Below are 17673 nucleotides of genomic sequence, written 5' to 3' on the forward strand. Positions count from 1 at the left end.
CAGGCTGTTGTACATGTGCTGCACCAAGCACTTCTCATCTCTACAGCAGAAAACTAACACCCCACTTCCTGAGGCAAGACAAAAAACAAGAATAAATACAAAAAAATAGTTCCTGCTTGTAAGCACAGTGCTGGCAGTACTGCTTGCAGCCCCGTCGACACGGGGCCGAGACGCCCTCTCCGGGTGTGTGCTGTCCTTGGCCCCCGTCCCGCCGCAATAGGAAAAGCAGCAACTGTTTTGGCTCATCTGCCAGCAGCACAAGCTTGGTGCTGGGGGGGAGAGCATGGAAAATTCCTCACCCTTCTCCTCAAATGTAGAGGGAAAACCAGAATGCATTGAGATGGCAGCCTGAGTACCCCCAGGCAGCACCGCTGGCAGTCGGGATGTGCACACGGGCGGTGTTCGTGCTAACAGGTTTTGGGCTCGTGCCAACGTTTATAAATATCAGAGGTGACTCGTCTCGAGTTTCCTCCCGTGTGCCAAGGCAGTTAGCGCACGGCAGCCGGTGTCAGTCAGCGGGACAGCACAGATTTACTCCTGACCCAATTTCACGTGGGCATGATCGACACCTAATACAGAGCAAGTTTGCTTTGGCAAGTAGTTGGCTTTTTGATTTGTGGGGTTGGCGTGCCCCTGGCCGTGCTGCCAAGGATGTGCAGAATCCTTCACTCTCCCTTGCCCGCATCCCCTGGGAGCATTCACTTCCTACATACCATCCTCGCATCCCTCATACCCCTCTTATCCTCTGCCCTGAGACACCAGTAGCAGAAAAGAGTTAATGAAACCAACATGTAACTGAAAATTGAAAAGCTCTATATCTTCCCCCCTTTTCTTCCCCCCCATTTTTTTCTTTTGCTGGGATGTTGGTAGCGTTTTGATTTAATAGTTGGCCAAACACAAGGGTCTATTTTATTCAGAGTTTACAGGCCTCAGGGCTGTTATTCCTCCAAATTTAATAGCATTGAAATTGCAGGGTTGGCGATAATTTGCCTATCACTTTCTGCTCTCCCATTGATGTTTATTGTCAGCGGGATGGAATCTCAATCCGATTCACTTAGATAACATGTCTGTTAAACATTTAGATAATTGTGCCATCATTAACTTGTCACATTATTTTAGAGATTCAAAACAGTTGTGCAGTATAAACGGAGGTACAAAGGGAGAAAGATCTGGCGTGTGAGAGCAGGAACCCGGGAGCAGAGGTGGCAGGATGCCCCCACGCTGGGTCCCGTGGCAAGTGTTGCTCAACAACCACACAGGGATTTTTAAAATTTTTAAATTATTTTTGTGCTATATGCCAGAGCTCTCGGTGTTTTTCCATGGACGAGCATCCCAGCAACCCCGTTACTGGCTTGGGTTTGCCAAGGGATGCGTGGGAGCCTGGAGGAGGTGGAGGGGGCATTGCACCGGAGCTGCGCTGTCACACAGGCACACACCGCCCCTGTTCTTGGCAAATGTACATTGAGTCCAATTTATTACATAGTTGTGTTAATCTCCTCACATTTGCTTTGCTTTCTCTGCCTCAAAATGGTTGCAGCCCAAAACCTGACAGTGATGCTGCAGATGTATGGCACACTGCTTCTTCTAGTGTGGAAATGACAAATTTTGAGCAAGTGGAACGTAACACGTGAGTTTGGTGATGTGAGCTATAAATCACACTGGAACACAAATTCTGTTTGCCTCACACTCAGTGTGGCACTGCAAGTAATGGTCAGGCCAGCACTCCGCTAGGATGCTGGTATGACTCTGCCGGTGGCTGGGGCTTGTCTCAGTGGTGCCGCTGGCCACCATCAGCCATCTGCAATGTCCCCAACAGCAGATTTGGGAGACGCTGTTTGTGGCTTGTCCTGCTGCATTCTCTTCCACAGCTTGATCAGAGCAATGCCTGGCACAAGCAGCCAGCACAAGCAGTTGGCACACTTCCTTACCAAAACCAACCTGACGTCTTTCTGGGCTGCCTGTGACTTCCTATTACCATTTCACAGGAATCAGGAGGGTTTTCCGAGAGCAGCCCAATGAGGCTTTGGGGGGAAATACCTCCAGATCATGCTTTTCTCCATAGCTAGAGATAATGCACTGTAGTATTAAGTACGCTTAGAGGTAATTATCCCTCCCGTGCTCGCCTCGGCTCCACAGTCCCACGGCAGGAGGGAGTGCCGGCAATGCTGTGCTGTGATGGACAGTTGATGCTTCGCAGATTTTCTGTTGGGTGCAAGAGTGGATTTTGGATGCTCAGGTGCCGGCCCCAGCTCACAGAGGGTCTGGGGGAAGTGGGTCCTAGGGGCACAGCACAGAGCCCCTTTGTCTGACAGTAATGTCCTGTGACAGCGCTTGAAATCTGAGTCCTGGCGCGCATTCCTGCAGCCGGGAATCTCCCTGCCTCCCAAACCACAGTTGCTTCTGCCACCTTGACAGCAAATGGCAGCAAGAATTCCCTGTGCTCCTTGGTGCACACGTGGGGAAATGTGATGAGGCCAGTCGTCATGCAAGCTGGTGGATTCACCAAAACAAGCAAGGAGATGGGAGTGTGGCAGAGCCATGCAGCCACGATGGCATCAGGGCCAATGGTCTGCCTTTAATTTTCCTGTGCAAATACTATTTAAACTGCGATGAGAAAAGCCCTCTCGCTAAGCTACGGAGAAATCTTTCTTGTCCCTTAATTCTAGATGAAGGGGATTAGTGTGAACATATTTAACCTCTGACCCGTGGACAAAAGCATTATCAAATTTAGTTGCCAAGTGGCTCCCCATTTAACTGAACCAGTGCGGTATCACAGCAAGTTTTTTCCCTTCCCTCTCTTGAAAGTTTTAGCATCCATTGTTGCCCTGGAGCACCAGAGGGACTCAGCAGCCTTCCTCTGCTGGCAGTCAGGGTGCTGGTCAGAGCCCCGTAAGGGAGCACAGCATGACACGGTAGTCACTGCTAGAACCCACAAAGGCTTCACAAAGCCAGCCCCCCAGAAAGCAAAGCCTTCTGTAAATGGGGCTGGTTTCTCCCTGGTTTCTGCATGCCCAACTCAGTGCTGGCCACGTGCTGGCCTGTGGTGGCACGGAGGATGCTTGGCCATCTCTCCAGAGCACAAAGAGAAGTCTCTGTCCCCCTTTGCTCTGGAGCACGAGGGATCAGCTATGGCAAGCTTGAGGATGCTCAGCATTTCCATGCTGGGCTTCATAAAAGAGGGATGAAACACGGTCTCAGAGGCGGCCGGGGTCTCCTGGTCCAGCAGAGGAATGCCGAGAGGGGCCTCCCGTCAGGAGCCGGTGTCCGTTTACAGTGCATCTCTCATAAACCCGGCGGCGGGGGCGAGGGCAGGGGGACCAGCCCTCCTGGTATGTGATTGATTATCTGGTATTTATGCCATTGAGGACTTTTCAGCGGCTCGGGGTCAGGGGGTCATCTCATGTGTCTTGCTGCAAATCCGCTTCCTTTTGTACAGTGCGGGCTGGGTGAGCAGACACACAAAAACAGCTTTTTCTTTTCCTTGGGAAAAAGGGGAGGGGGGCGGGCTGGTGTCAATGAATTTTTTTTTTCAGCCTTTCCTGAATAGTGTCCTTTTTAATTCCAAAGAACTTTTAATTAAAAGTAGCAGGAAAGTTCATCTCGACAAGGTTTAACTTACCTTAGCAGTTACTTTTGTCCCCCAGGATTCGCGTCTCCCCGCTGTACAAAAACCCCCAACAACTGGGGGCCAGGCTGAGCTCGGTGCCGCTCCACGTCTCCCCAGCTTTCCCGAGGGGGCCTTTTCATCTTTTCTCTTTTTTTAGTGATGGGGGTGCAGGAATAATAAGCAGATGCTGCGAGTCCCAGCTTTGTGCCTCACGGCAGCCGGTCACTCCACTGGCCAGGCTCTGCCAGGCAGCCACCTCAGCGCCAAAAAGGTCATTTTGTTGCATGAGGTGTGAACCAGGGCTTCACGACAGCTCCGTGAGACTGGGGAATGCCAGAATGGTGCCACCCTGAACAGGAGAGATGCACGAGTGAATGGATTGGCAATGGGCAGGTGGAGCTCTGTGCCGGGTGAGATGATGGCAGTGGTGATGGTCATAGTGGTCTCCCATGGGAAGACCCCTCGGTCTCCTCACCAAAGCTCTTCGTTGGGAGATGGAGCAGTTTCTAGCACATCAGTTGAACCACGGTTTAGAAGCACTGGGGGAAATACACTGGGTTTTCAGCAGAAAGTCAAATTGTTTTTTCAGCTGGTTTCAGTCCAAATTCCAACTGGGAAATCTGGGAAGCTGGTGCACTGATGACAAGTAAGTGTGTAGATGGCAGCTTCCCATCTGATGCAATGGCCAGAAATGCCACCATGATTTGCCGCTGGTTGCCCCAGAGAAACTGGTCCTCAGGAAGGGCAGAGGTGGTCCCTCAATGCACAGCTTCCTTGGGAATGGCAGGGGTGAATCCAGCATTCTCCAGAATGGTGTCAGCTTAGGGGAAAGCAGCACAAAAGGGAAGTGTTGCACATAAGTGTTCAGATACCAGATTACTGGATTTTGGCCAGGTGATGAGTTTTGCCAGGAAAGGGGGCAGTTTTCCATCAGTACCTTTAGGGCTAAAACAGCTGAGTGACAGTTTTTGCCAAGGATGATCGTGAGTGAGGCTGCCTGAATGGCTTTAATATGTATTGATATATTTTGACAGATATGCAGTACAATAAAAAGGCTTTGAGGGTTACAGCTTTGCAAGGAGGATGTGCCTCCAGCTTCAGCCAGGAGGCTTTAGGGACTGCAAATGGTTTCAAACAACTGTTTGGCCTGAAAAAATGGAAATTGGGCTGGAGAGCACAGTGCACCATAGGTGTGAAGTGTTTGCAGTGCAATCCCAGGCTAGAAGTATTAAAAGCTCAGGAGCCTCCCACCTTCCCCAGCCAGGAGGTGGAAATGCAATAAAAAGGATATGCCCTTAAAAACTCCGTCTGCCAGGTTTGCGTAGCAATCAGTTTCTTCAGGGAGAGGAGGAAAGCCTGCTCAGGCTGTGTCAGTGTGGGCTGGGATGATGCTGAGCACGTCCCTTCCTTCCAAAGCCTGGGGACCACATTCAGGGAGCAGACCAGGGAGCAGAGGTGGCGCTTTCCAGTGCTGGAAGAAGGGGTCAGGCATGCAGCGCTCCAGGGTGGCTTGTTCTGGGGACAGGGGTGTGTCTGGATCAGGAGCATTCCTCACAGGCCCGGAGCTGCCCATATCCCTTGGACTGCATCTCCATGGTGGGCTCAGCATCCTGCCCTAGAGATGGGGGATGCGTTGCGGTCCCCCACAACAGCTGATCCCACACCCACCCAAAAACGTATTTCCCGTTGAATTCCCCATTTGGGCCCACAGGCAGCCGCGGAGCCTCACCCAGCGCGGGTCCAGCTGCCGCCGTGATTGACGCAAAGCCAGTCTATAAATAAAGTCTTTCTCTCCTCTCATAAAGACTTTGCAGTTTAGTTTGCTTTCAAGGTCAAGATCAGACCTTTCTAAATAAACACATATCAAAGGATCATTAGCGGAGCAGCACTGTTAAATTGAGATATTAACTTCTGTCAGCCGCGCGTTTCCTTTTTGTTCTGTAACTCACGACTGCAGCGGGTTTTTATTATTTTGGCCCTAGGCGGTAGCATCTGGCTTCTGTAGAGACTGTAAAAATTAAAAAGCAACACAAATCATTGCGAGAGAAAAGCAGTAAATTCAATGATAAGAATTTAAAATTAAAATGTTTCAGCGCTTTTATATTCTGCAAAACATGAAACGAATGAGTTGTGTGCCTGTTGCCATAAAGCCACCGCCGCTAATCGTCGCCAGGCTCCTTCCCTCCCCGCACATGCCCTTGTAATCGCTCTGCCTGAGCAATCGCAGGAAACATGGTGAGGGAAGGTGGTGATGATGGCAACGGTGACAGTGGTGGAGGTGGAGGGTGGTGGGGAAGGCACAAGGTGCCATCAGCTGGGCACAGGGGAGCAATGGGCCACCAAAAGGGAGGTGAGAGGGGGATGCTCTTGTCCCACCATACTCAAGGGAAGACGAAGAGGTCAAGCTGCGAGGGTGTGACTAATGAGCCAGGTCACCAGGATATGGGACCACATTGTCCCCCAGGTCCAGATGGCCCCTGGAATAAATCACCCCCAGCAGTCATGAGCTGCCCATGCCAGAGCTGCAGCTCAAGGCCTGACACCCATTGCCCACGCTGCTGGGGGCACCAGCATCCCATACATCCTCCATGTGCATTCTGCCCCAGGCAAGGGTGAGAGCAGGAGCATGGCTGGGTGGGAAGCAGCCCTGTGCATCACTGCAGGAGCAAAAAATGAGGCATCTAATTTGGGGGGGTTGTTAATCCCCTGTGCTTGCAAGGTCAATGTTGTACAACTGCTCTGAAATGCCGGCGTTCTCCTCAGCATTTGTAAAAGTGTGAGCTGGCACGGAGGCAGCAGGCAGTGCCAGAAGCTTGCCCTGCCCTCCTGTTGCAGCCATCCAGCCCAGGAGGAAAACCAGCAGGGGCAGGAGAGCAGGCAGCATCGGCTGCTTTTTAAGAATTAATTTTCCATAGTCAGTTAAAGTTGGGAAGAAAGCTAGGCTATCTCTAAGTAAATAATAATAATCAAACAAATGCCCCCTTGGGAGAAGTTGCCTTCCATAAAGATGTTAATTAGCACAGAAGCTGAGCTGTGGAGTCCAGAGGCAGCCTTTGAAACTGGGATGATTTGGTGACTCTGGCACAAAATGCCTGTATTTCCTCTGTTTATCTTAGGGGGTTTCCCCCCTTTCTCCACTGAACCATGAAGGTTGTAGGGGCTGTTTGGCTCAGCGCAGTAATGAATGCCACCATCACCCCTCAATAGCACCGGAGCAGGTGGCTCCGCACGACACAGCTCTGCACAGCACCCCTACATCCAGGCAGGCATCTGCAGGTGTTGTGTCCCAACAGCAGCGTTCAGGGAGAGCTCCTTTGCACCTGCCCGTGGGTGCACTTCAGTGCTGCCACCAAAAACACCACTTTGGGTTTCATAAGAATCCTGAAAGCAGACACCAAAACTGGGTTAATTTTCTTACCCTGCACATGCATCCACCATCATCCTGGGGAAAAACACAGCCTTCGTGCTGGTGCCACCACCAGTGTCCCCAGGCCTGTGCCGGTGCTTGCTCTTCTGCCTGTCCTTCATCACCCATCTTCCCCCTCAACTCGATGACAGCCGGATGTGCCACCACCAGTGTCCCCAGGGTCCCTTGTGTCAAGCTGAGCTGGGCGTCTTCAGGCTGTCCTTCAGGCCAGCTGTGCCTGGGCTTGGGTGCTGGAGCTGTGACAGGGATGCTCCAGGCAGTGTGCCCCTTGCCAGCACTGTTGCCTCTCCCAGCCTTCCTGTGGGCAGGGCTGAAAGGGAGGGTTCTCTGCCACTCTTTGGCCACTGTTGCCAATGGCACCTTCCTCCCCAGTGCTGCCATTCCTGCACACTAGGGCCTGCAGCTTCCCCTGCAGCAGCAGCCAGCAGTGTTGGCTGGGAGGTGGAGGCTGGTAGAGGGCCTTTGACATGCTGACAAAAATCATCAAATGTCCCTGAAATCTCATCTCAGGAGAGCCAACAGCCCTTGGGCTCCTGCTTTGCATGGCCAGGATGTTTTGGAGCCATTCACCTTCGTTGTAAGGACAGCAGCAGTGTCAGGTCTACTCAGGCACATGCATCATGTAAGAGATGATGTTAAACATGAAGAGTGAAGGAGGGGGGAGCCTTGTGGGAGACCCTGAATTAGCAGGACATGAGCTGAGGGTCTGGGGGTTTTAGGGTGTGTGCGTAAGGCAGCAACAGGCTCTGTCAGCATCCTTTGATGTGAGCGTGCTCGTGCCCATGGTAATGCTGGAGCCTTCCTAGTGTGCCCCTCTACAGCCTTTCATTCTGTGTTCTTGATTATTGCAACAGTGGATGGATCTGCCTCATTTTTCAAGTCTGATAACATGGCTCTGAGGACAGGCAGGGAAAGATGGCAGCGTTATGAAGTGGACTCAGGGAGGGGCAGTTTGGTTTGCACATTGCGACGTTGGCGCTGCCTGCCTGGGGACTCCCAGCCCTGTGCTGCCTCCATGCTGGGGCTCAGCAGGGATTGCTTCACCAGCATGGTGGCTCCGCTCCCTTTCTCCCCCTCCCCTGCTGCCACAGCATCCCCGAGTCACCCCATTCCCAGCCACACAGCAGGTCTGGACTTGGCAGTGCTGCTGGGGGCTCTGGGGGGCCGGCAGGCTGGCACACGCACGTGTGCTCTAGCATGGGGGGAAAAACTTGAAGTCAAATGTCTGAAAGTCAGATCCCTTTTTAGTATGAATTTGCTGTATCTCATTCTAAGCACTAATTCCAATTTAATTGCAAGTGGCCTGAAGCCTCTTCAATAGGAGTAACAAATGGTTTGATTTTGTAAACTTCATCAGACTGCATTTTAAATGCGACACACTAGCCCGGCTCGAATGCCAATGAAGCACTGAAGTAGCTCTCTGTTTACTAATTATCCGTTTTTACTTCAAGCCACGCTGGCTGGCTTGTCTGATTAAATCGGATTTGTGGGATAGAGAACAGCTAGCAGAGTTTTCTCTATAGTAAACGAGATTGAAACTATGGCCCGCCTGGCTGCACACTGTAAATTATATTTCCTTTTAAAGGGGACGTGTCGCCTTTCTCCTGCGGTGCACCTCCCGCATCCGTAACTCCACCAGAGCCCAGTGCCGAGGGAGTCCCACCCCACCCTGCCTCTCTCACCCGTCGCCACGCCGGTTTTTAGTTTAATTCCTGCTCTGGCAGAGGCAGCGGGTGGGGGGCGGTGCCGCGCTCGACGCCGCGGTGCTGCAGCATCCCTCACTGTGACTCGGACGGGGCACGCTGTCACACGTCGCATCTTGCTCGTCATCACGTCTCTGGCGATTGCACTGCTTTGGGATCAAGCTGCTGGAGAACAGGGATGTGTATCTCCAGGCTTGCAGCCATTGGGTTTTCCCTCCCTCTATCAAGCATCCCTCCCCTAAAGATCAGTTTTGGGACCACCTCCTAGTTAAAAAGGCCCTGCAAGCTGTGGCCAACATGCTTACCAAAAGAGCATCTAACACCCAGATCACTCCGGCTTCCACCTCAGAACCCTGCGGCAGTGCTAACAGCTGCTCCACTAGTGGCTTTCAGCTGCTGGCCCAGCATTGGGTCTGGCAGGGACACAGAAACCAGGGACAGTGGGCAAAGGTGGCAGCTGAACGCAGCGTGCGGGGCTGTGCTTAAACCTCCCCAGCTGCTAAGAATCCAATTCTACAAGCATGACCTATGCTGCCCCCTCCCTCAGTATCTATCTTTGAGCCCGGGGGCTTTTATATTTTAATTTGCTTTTGAACGTCCTGCAAAATTAATGGTGCGCTCGGGGCCATTGTGCGGTGTACAGTAGAGGGAAGGGCCGCCGGCGCCCGCCGAGAGCCAGCGCGTTTCCCGGGGAATGAATTGCTCACCCGCCTTCACCCCTTTTAATTGTTGACAGTAAAAAGCATTTAAATGCTGCTTAATTTGTAATCATCTTCCCGCAAAAAGGGGAGAAACCATTAAAATGTCAGGGAAATGAATAAATCCGTCTCTCACTGATTTGGGGTGGCAGCATTTCTTTATCAGGGGTGATTTTTCTTCCGATGGCTGAGGGCTGGCTCAGGGCTTCTGGGGCTGGAGCCCAGGGATGCATTCACGACAGGACACAGGGCTGAGTCCTGTGTCGCACCCTGTCAAGAGTTCTGCCATTTTTTCCCCCTTCGCCATCCTCTCTCCAAAGGTGTGACATAGTTGACATGCAGCTTAAAAAAAAATCAAACAACTTGAAGGCTGGCAGTGGGACGGTACCCAGCAGACCCCCCAGCATGGTGCCTGCCGCGCCCCTTGGCTGCTGGACAGTGTCATCTGCGGAGCCTCAGGGCTGGGAACAAGCGGTGCCTGAGCTCTGTGCTCCGTGTGCCACTGCTGAGCTCAATGCTGGGATGCAGGGCCATCTCCCACACCCTCCACCTCTGCGCCCGGCCGGTATCAGGCTTTGTGTCACGCAGATGCTCTGCTCTTGGAGCACAACCGGAGCCCGGTGCCTTCACAGGCCATGCCGGTACACGCTGACCTCGTGGTCTGGGGTATTTATTTACCGATGCATTATTGGGGGGGGGGGGGGGGAAATTAAAAACTGCCTTTTGCAGGTCCCAAGAAGCAGTACCTGGGGGATGCCCAGGTCCAGCAACCAGCCCCGTCCCCCCACGCATGCACAAGGCAGCTCGTCTCCATCACTGTGGCTGCTGGAGTCAGCCCATTTTTTTTTCAAGCGGGGGCCAATTAGTTTCACAAATGAGGGCCCTACGGTGCCAGGGAGGATTTGTTACGGCCCCGCGCGCCGGCCCGGCGGCATTGTCCTGCCCTCCGCCCCCACGGGAGCCCATTGTCCCCGGCCCCAGCGGGGGCTACTGGCGGCAGATTTATCGGGGCCGGCGTCCCGCCGGCCAGGGCCTCCGCTCCGCAGCTGGCCGCGGCGCTGGGGGCTCAGCCCCGGGGACCTTTGACCCGTCCTGCTGTCACCGCCGGGGCCGCCGAGGGCCGCGGGGCCACATACCTCTTGGGATTTTCTTCGCACTGCCCGTTCGGGGCTGCCTGCTTTTTTTTTGCTTTTTTTTTTTTTAATTTTTTTTTTTTTTTTTTTTGTCTCAGGAGCGTTTTGTCCGCAGCTGCGTGGGGGGCACAAGAGCCTGCAACCCCCCTGGGTAAATCCCTGCAGAGGGAGAAAGGCAGCTCCCGTGCGGGGCCACCTCTCTTGCTGCTTTTATTCCCATTTCACTGGGGTTTTTCTTCAGATTTCGGAGCATTTTTGGGTAGCCCAGCGCACGGCTGGGATTGAGCATCCCCCCAGGCAGCTCCTGCATCCCCAGCAGGACAGAGCTAGCCATGGCATGCCACCACACCTGGGTGGGTGATGGCACAATGCCAGAGCAGGTGACGGTGTGAACTGAGATGCTCTCTGGGATGCCTATTGCCCATGGTTCCCAAGCTGGAGGGGTGGGTCTGCCCAGGAGCATCCTTCGCTGTCACCTGCCTGCATGCTGGGCAGGACCGTGACGCCGATAGTGCCACTGCCCACCATGTCCCTGCCCTGTGCTGCTGTGGTCCTGGTGGTCTCTCCAGGGTTGGTTTTGGCAGTGTGGCACTCCACCCTTGCTATTCCTGAAGGCTGCATGGATCTGTTGGTTACCTTGAACATCTTGTGCTGCTAATGAATTGCTAATACAATTTTCTAGCTAATTTTATTTCCATAGTCCTCACATTTTAATGTCTCCAAAAAGCGAGCATTTATTTGCTTAATCTCCCTGTGTAATACAATTTGCAGTGACTCACAGTTCTGAACAATCAGCTATGCATAAGCAAAAACAAACTGTTTAACGGCACAGAGGTCTGAGATGTTTATGGACAGGGTAGGAGCACCTGGGTTGGGGTTTTGTCCCTGTTCTGTTGCTGCAGCCAGGTTTGTACCCAGGAGCAATGGGATGGAGCCTGGATCTGAGTTGGGGCTTGGGGTCGCACACAGCGCAAGGGGTGGGCACATCGCCCTCTCGCATCCTGCCTCCTGCCCCCCAGGGCAGCTTCGTGGGGCACTTCTTGGGATCTCCTTTCCCCTGGGCATCACAAGGTCTGAGCTCGGCAGCTGTCAGAGGTGTGTGGGGATGCAGTGATCACTCAACAGCTGCCTCGTGTTTGGGCATCCCTCAGCATTGCCAGGGCTCCCAGCTGCCTTCAGTGCAATAAGAGCCACTTGTCCTCTTCAGCTGTTCCCCTCGGAGGGCCAGTGTCAGCAGGCTCAGGGTGGCCAGGGTCCTGATGTTGGGACTTCCAATGACACCCAGAGCCCTGCAGCTGTTGGGGTCCCTTCTGCTGCCAGAGCATCCCTGCTGCCACGTAGGAGTAGGTACCCTCACACAGTGGGGTGATGGGACAGCGGGCTGGGGGTCCTGGGTGCCAGGCAGTGCCTAAGCAGGGTCTCTCCCTCTCCCACAGGTACAGACATGGCTGTTTTCTGCCTGCTGTGCGGCAAGCGGTTCCAGACGCAGAGCGCCCTGCAGCAGCACATGGAGGTGCACGCTGGGGTGCGCAGCTACATCTGCAGCGAGTGCAACCGCACCTTCCCCAGCCACACCGCGCTCAAGAGGCACCTGCGCTCCCACACAGGTACGGCAGCACCACCGTGGGGACTCGGGGCTGGGGCAGCCGGGACATGCTGTTTCCCCATAAAAAAGAAATAGGGGGAAGAAAGGTGATTTGTATTAAAAGTGTGGAGGTGACTGAAGTGGCTTGGATTTGAAAAACAGAACAAAAAAAGGTGCATGTAATGAGTTGATCCGGCCTGAGGTGGCACGTGACCTTCGTAGGGGGTGTGCGATCATATCTGCCTCATCAGCTTACGGCGGTAGATGCACATAATCAGCTGGTGCTCGGCCCTAATGGGATTAGGGCGACCTGCGCTACGTGTAGCTGGTGCTGCTGTGGCCCCACTGGGGCAGGGCTTGGCTGCAGGATTGCCAGGCGGGAGAGCACGGCTTGGCTGCCTCACGCCGTGTCCTCAAAGCGCCCGCACCGTGTCCTCAGCTCCTCTGATGGCGTCCCTGGGCAGCTGTGTGATCCCAGCCACACCATCAGCACCATCATTCGGGGCCAGTCACAAAACACTCCAAGCTGATTCTTGGGGGATGAGCAGGGTTGTGCAGGATCACAGCCAGTGCCATGGCTCCTCACAGCTGCCTGGGTGAAGCATTCCTCGCCCATCCTTTGCCCACACAAGTGGGAGGCTCATGCGCCCTCCTTGACAGCACTGCTGTTGCTGACAGGGAACAAAATGTGTGCTGAGCCAGGATGCCCCTTCTTTCTCTTGTCAGGCAGGGGGCACGCACACAATCTCCAAAAGGGATGCAAAGGTGGCTGCTGGGGGTTGTGCGGGTGGTGTCGCAGAGGGTCACTCTGTCCAGCCTGTGGCTGGCAGCTGCCAGACCCACACATGGGCTAGGGGTCCCAGTGTGGGAAACGGGAATCCTGTGTTGATGATAAGCATGTTAATGCTGAGCGCTGGAGCTATTTATAGCCAGTAATCCGGTGACCTGGGCTGCGGGTCGGGCTGCGCGTGTCCCAGCCCAACCTCTGCTGCTTTAGTAGCTCCCGGCTGTGAAAAAACACTGGGATCATCGGTGCTTTAGGAGCATTTAATCGTGCCACGTGGTGCCATCCTGCACAGCTGCAGGATGCTCCCTCTTCTCCCAGGGCCAGGGTGCTCTGTGGGCTCAGGCTCCCCTGAAAAGTGGGCGGGTGGAAATGCTAGCTGCCTCTGGCTGCAAAATTGCTGTCGTTGACTGTAGGATCAAAAGCCAAAGTGGCAGCTTGGAACTGGGCACGGGGAGGGGAAAGTCAACAGCAGCCCACAGGCACCACCTGCATTGCCTTTGGAGGGGAGCTCCAAACTGCATCCCAAGCATCCTCCTCCTCCCCCCAGGTGCCCAGGCAGCAGCTGTGGGAGGGGGTGAGGGGCCGCAGGGCTGGGCTGCGGCAAATGGGGAGAGAGTAAAATACCATTTTAAAGAGGAAGCGAAAGCACAGGCATGTGAGTATATAACGAGAAGGACAATTTATGCCCAGGCACGAGTGCAGTTTGACACGGGGATAATGAAAAAACGTAGGTCATTGTGGATGACTTAAGCCTTCACAGCTGAAGAAAATGTATGAAATGCGGGGAACATTACACGCTTGGCAGCTCCGCACATCTGCAGCAGGACAAGTGAAATACAGTTCACCATTCTTTACCATAAACTGTGCTTGTAGGATATGCGGCACAGAGAAATTGTAATTACAGTGACAAGACAAATCAGTAATATTTAAATATTCATGAACAAAGTCTCGGACGATCAATCTATCTTTATTGTCCTTGCCTTCGCGGCTGTAATAAATAAGTAGCTGGAGCCCTCACCTTTCCTTCAAATCATTCTGCCTTTGGTGCCGAACCAGAGTTCATTTATCAGCCGCCTGGTCTGGAGTGTGGGAGATGCCCAGGGCTGGGTCTGTGCCAGTGCTGCTGGGTGAAAAACCTGGGAATTGGTGGTGGGAGGGTTGCAGCACGCTCCAGTCTCTCTGCCATGCCACAGACCTGAGCATCCCCTCTGTACAGGCATGAAGGGACCAGCACACTGCACTGGGGAGACGGCGGTGCTCTCTCCTCAGGATGGCACTGGGTGCCAGTGATAAAAAGGCATGGGAGCTGGTTTTGATGTGGCCCAGTGGTCACGGCAGCCCTGACCCCCACGTGTGCTTGCAGGCGACCACCCCTACGAGTGCGAGTTCTGCGGCAGCTGCTTCCGGGACGAGAGCACACTGAAGGGCCACAAGCGCATCCACACCGGTGAGAAGCCCTATGAGTGCAACGGCTGTGGCAAGAAGTTCAGCCTCAAGCACCAGCTGGAGACCCACTACCGGGTCCACACAGGTACATTCTGGGGTGTCTGTGGTGAGGCTGGCAATGCCAGACCGGTCCCCCGGCGGAAATGCTGGCACGTGGACCAGGGCAGCAGCCAGGGATATTGGACCCCCGGATGCACCGGCACGTTACTATCATAAACAGGGGATCAATAGTCACATTGGTTCTGCTGTTCATTACTTGGTTATCGGCTGTGCCCGCTGCAGCAGCATCGATGCCGGGCAGTTGATTAGCACCTGGAGACCCCGAGCCCCCACTGACACCCCTGTATCCCCATCTCCCACAGGCGAGAAGCCATTTGAGTGCAAGCTGTGCCACCAGCGCTCCCGGGACTACTCGGCCATGATCAAACACCTTCGGACCCACAATGGCGCTTCCCCCTACCAGTGCACCATCTGCCTGGAGTACTGCCCCAGCCTCTCCGCCATGCAGAAGCACATGAAGGGCCACAAACCAGAGGAGATCCCCACCGACTGGCGGATAGAGAAGACCTATCTCTACCTCTGCTATGTCTAAGGGAGGAGGCACAGGGGCAGCAGGGCCAAGTGGCAGATGACTGGGCAAAAAAAATCCCACCAAACCCGCAGCATCCATGGCCTTGTTTGTTTTCAGTTCTCATTCATTTCTTCTCACCGGAAGGATCCTGCAGCTCATGCTGGAGCGAGGGATGCACCAGCCCCTTCCCCAGCCCCATCCACACTGCTGTCCCAGCTGCTCATGCGCCTGCTGCCCTCGCACCCTTGCTGCAGGGCAGATTTCACCCTTTGCAACCCCCGGCCAGCCCCTCCATCACCCTTGGCATTGGCCACTGGTGCTGCTGGGAAGACCATGTAGTAAAGAGGCGCTTCCCTGAAAGTGTGAGTACAGCCAGTGCTCTGGGAAGGCTTTAATTCCTGGTGTCCTGTGTCACTGCGTAGACCCTGCCGTAGATGCCCTGCAGAAGACCTGAGCTCCCGTGTGAGGCTTGGGCCCCATTCTGGCAGGTTCTCATGCTCCCAGGCTGTGGCATCGCAGGCAGGAGAGCACAGTGCCCTGTGAGCTACAAGTGCTTTGGCAAGAGCGTCCTGGGGGGATCCTGGCCAGAGGAGGGTGTTTGGGGCAGGGAGCTGGCTGTGAGCCAGGCTGCCTTGAGGTGTTGCCTGGTGTCTGGGTGGGCTCAAGGGGCACAGGAGGCTTCTGCTCTCCCCATGACCAAAGACCTCTCTATGCATTTCTCCCTCCTTCCCTGCCTTCCCAGGGCAAGAGTGAAGCCCCCATGGGGAGATGCAGTTGGTTTGGTGATGTGCAGTCAGTGCCACTGTTGGGGCTGTTAGTATGTGGCATCACTCCGAATGCAGGGATCCTCTTTTCTTCTGCTGATTTGGGGCACCTGGAAGGTGCCACGTGTGGGGTTTTTTGCCCAGCCCTCAGCCGCAGGAGCCCACAAGCAAGGGGTGTCCGGTGGCAGGCAGCTTTGCTCGCCACTTTCTTTGCTTTTTTTTGGGGTTTTTTTGAACTTTCTTTTGGAATATTTCCACGTTTAGCACATTTTACTTGAAATTACCTCGTTTTTTTGTGACCTCATGAGCTTTTATTGATTTGGGAGGGACAGGGGACGGCATGGCTGGGGTGCACCAGCCATGTGCCCAGCATTGATGGTGGAGAGGTGGTGGGGCAGTGGTGTCCCTGCCCACCTCCTGTTGTGCATTATCCTTACCAAAACTGGTATTTTTTGCCTGGCCCCATGGGGCTGGGGGTGTTGGTTCTGAAGCTACCTCTTGTGTTCGTTTTTGTTGTGTTTCTCCTGCGCAGCCGCGGGCTTGGTGGTTCCATCCCGTGGCTCTTTTTTTGTCGTTTTGCTGCGTTTGGGTGAAAAGGGGGAGGAGGGGTTGGGGAGAGTGGGACAGTGTCTGGATACAGTTTGGAGGGACACAAACCTCTGGGTTTGGGGTGCCCATCCCACCTCTCCTGGTGCCAAGCAGGGATACGGCTGTGGGAACAGCATCTTCCCTCGCGCCCCAGTCCGGCTTCGCACGTGCGTGTGCCTCTGCGCGTGGGACCGTTGCTGCTCTGCGCAGGGTGGACACCGCTGCTGTACAATCCGGGATGTGACTGTGGAGAACGGCTCGTTTAATTGTTGTGCCTAAGAAAAAAACAGAAAAAATATTAAAAAGAGTAAACAGTTCTTTCACACAGAAAGTTGCTGCAATTTCTGGCATGTGCACGGCAGGCCCCTGTGGTGTCCTGGCGCTGCCAGACGCGGGTGCCATGGTGCCATGGAGCACATGGCCGAGCTCATGTGGCTCTTTTTTTTTTGCTTTAACCTCCCCTTCCATCTCACCATCCCTCTCCCTCAGAGACACAGCCCCCATTGCAACAGTGTTGGGGTCAGCGTTGGAATGATGCTGCCGTATCCTGGGCGCACGTCCCTGCACTGTTTGCCGTGGCGCAGCCCCCGCCACCCCTCCATATATATATATATAAGTATATATATGTGTATCATAGCAGTGAGGACCAAGCGCCGCACGGGGCCCCGTGGTCCCGGGCTCCCTCTCCCCTGGCTTGTTGTCAGTGTCGTGAGCGCCCGCCTGCCCGTCCCGTTGCTCTGTGTTGCCGCTCGTGGTTCGGGTCCGTCGCTGTCCTCGTTCCGTCTACCTCAGCACCTCTCTGAGCCCGGGCGCAGAAGGTGCCCAAGTTCCCCTTTGGTTTTCTCAGAGTATCTATCAGCTCCTATTTTTTGTATGACTTTTCCTGTCTCCCCTCGCCGTTCGCTCCCCTGCGGTTCTGCTTGCAAGTCCTCTCTCTGTCCTCTAGCCACAGATGCCGTTAGCTAAAAGTTTCCTGAAAAATAAAGAAAAAGAAAAAAAAAAAACCAGTTGTGGTGTCTCCTAGTTGCAGCTCTCCGCATCTGCCTTCGTCCTGTGTAGATTCAGATTTCTTTGTAAGACTTCAGTGTTTCTGACAGAGGAAAAAAAAAAGACAAAAAAAAGAGAATATACTGCTGCAGGTTTTTTTCTCTCCATGTGTCACTAAGTGAAGTTCGTGCCTTCTATAGCAAAGAGAATATTTTTTACATCCTACTAACGGTAGATTTTTTTGTAGTAAACATTTTTTGTATTTTTATTTATAAGTCTCATAAGGAAAATAGCAATGTTCAGTTGTATACCTTGAATCTGCAGTTAGAAAACAAAAAAACTACCAATAAAGTTAATTCCGTTGTCTCGGCCTGCTG

The 17673-nt window shown here is 53.8% G+C and overlaps 1 protein-coding gene across 1 annotated transcript in view; it reads left to right on the forward strand.

Moving 5' to 3' along the window:
- Positions 1 to 17667, forward strand: part of ZBTB16 (zinc finger and BTB domain containing 16) — a 54689-nt gene extending 37022 nt beyond the window's left edge. The window contains 3 exon segments of the mRNA XM_048328858.1: positions 12005 to 12175; positions 14304 to 14471; positions 14749 to 17667. Of these exon segments, the coding sequence (XP_048184815.1) occupies positions 12005 to 12175; positions 14304 to 14471; positions 14749 to 14978 (569 nt within the window). The 3' untranslated portion in view covers positions 14979 to 17667.
- The last annotated feature ends 6 nt before the right edge of the window (positions 17668 to 17673 follow it).

Source organism: Corvus hawaiiensis, chromosome 25 (genome assembly GCF_020740725.1).
Source record: "Corvus hawaiiensis isolate bCorHaw1 chromosome 25, bCorHaw1.pri.cur, whole genome shotgun sequence".
Lineage (NCBI taxonomy): Eukaryota > Metazoa > Chordata > Aves > Passeriformes > Corvidae > Corvus > Corvus hawaiiensis.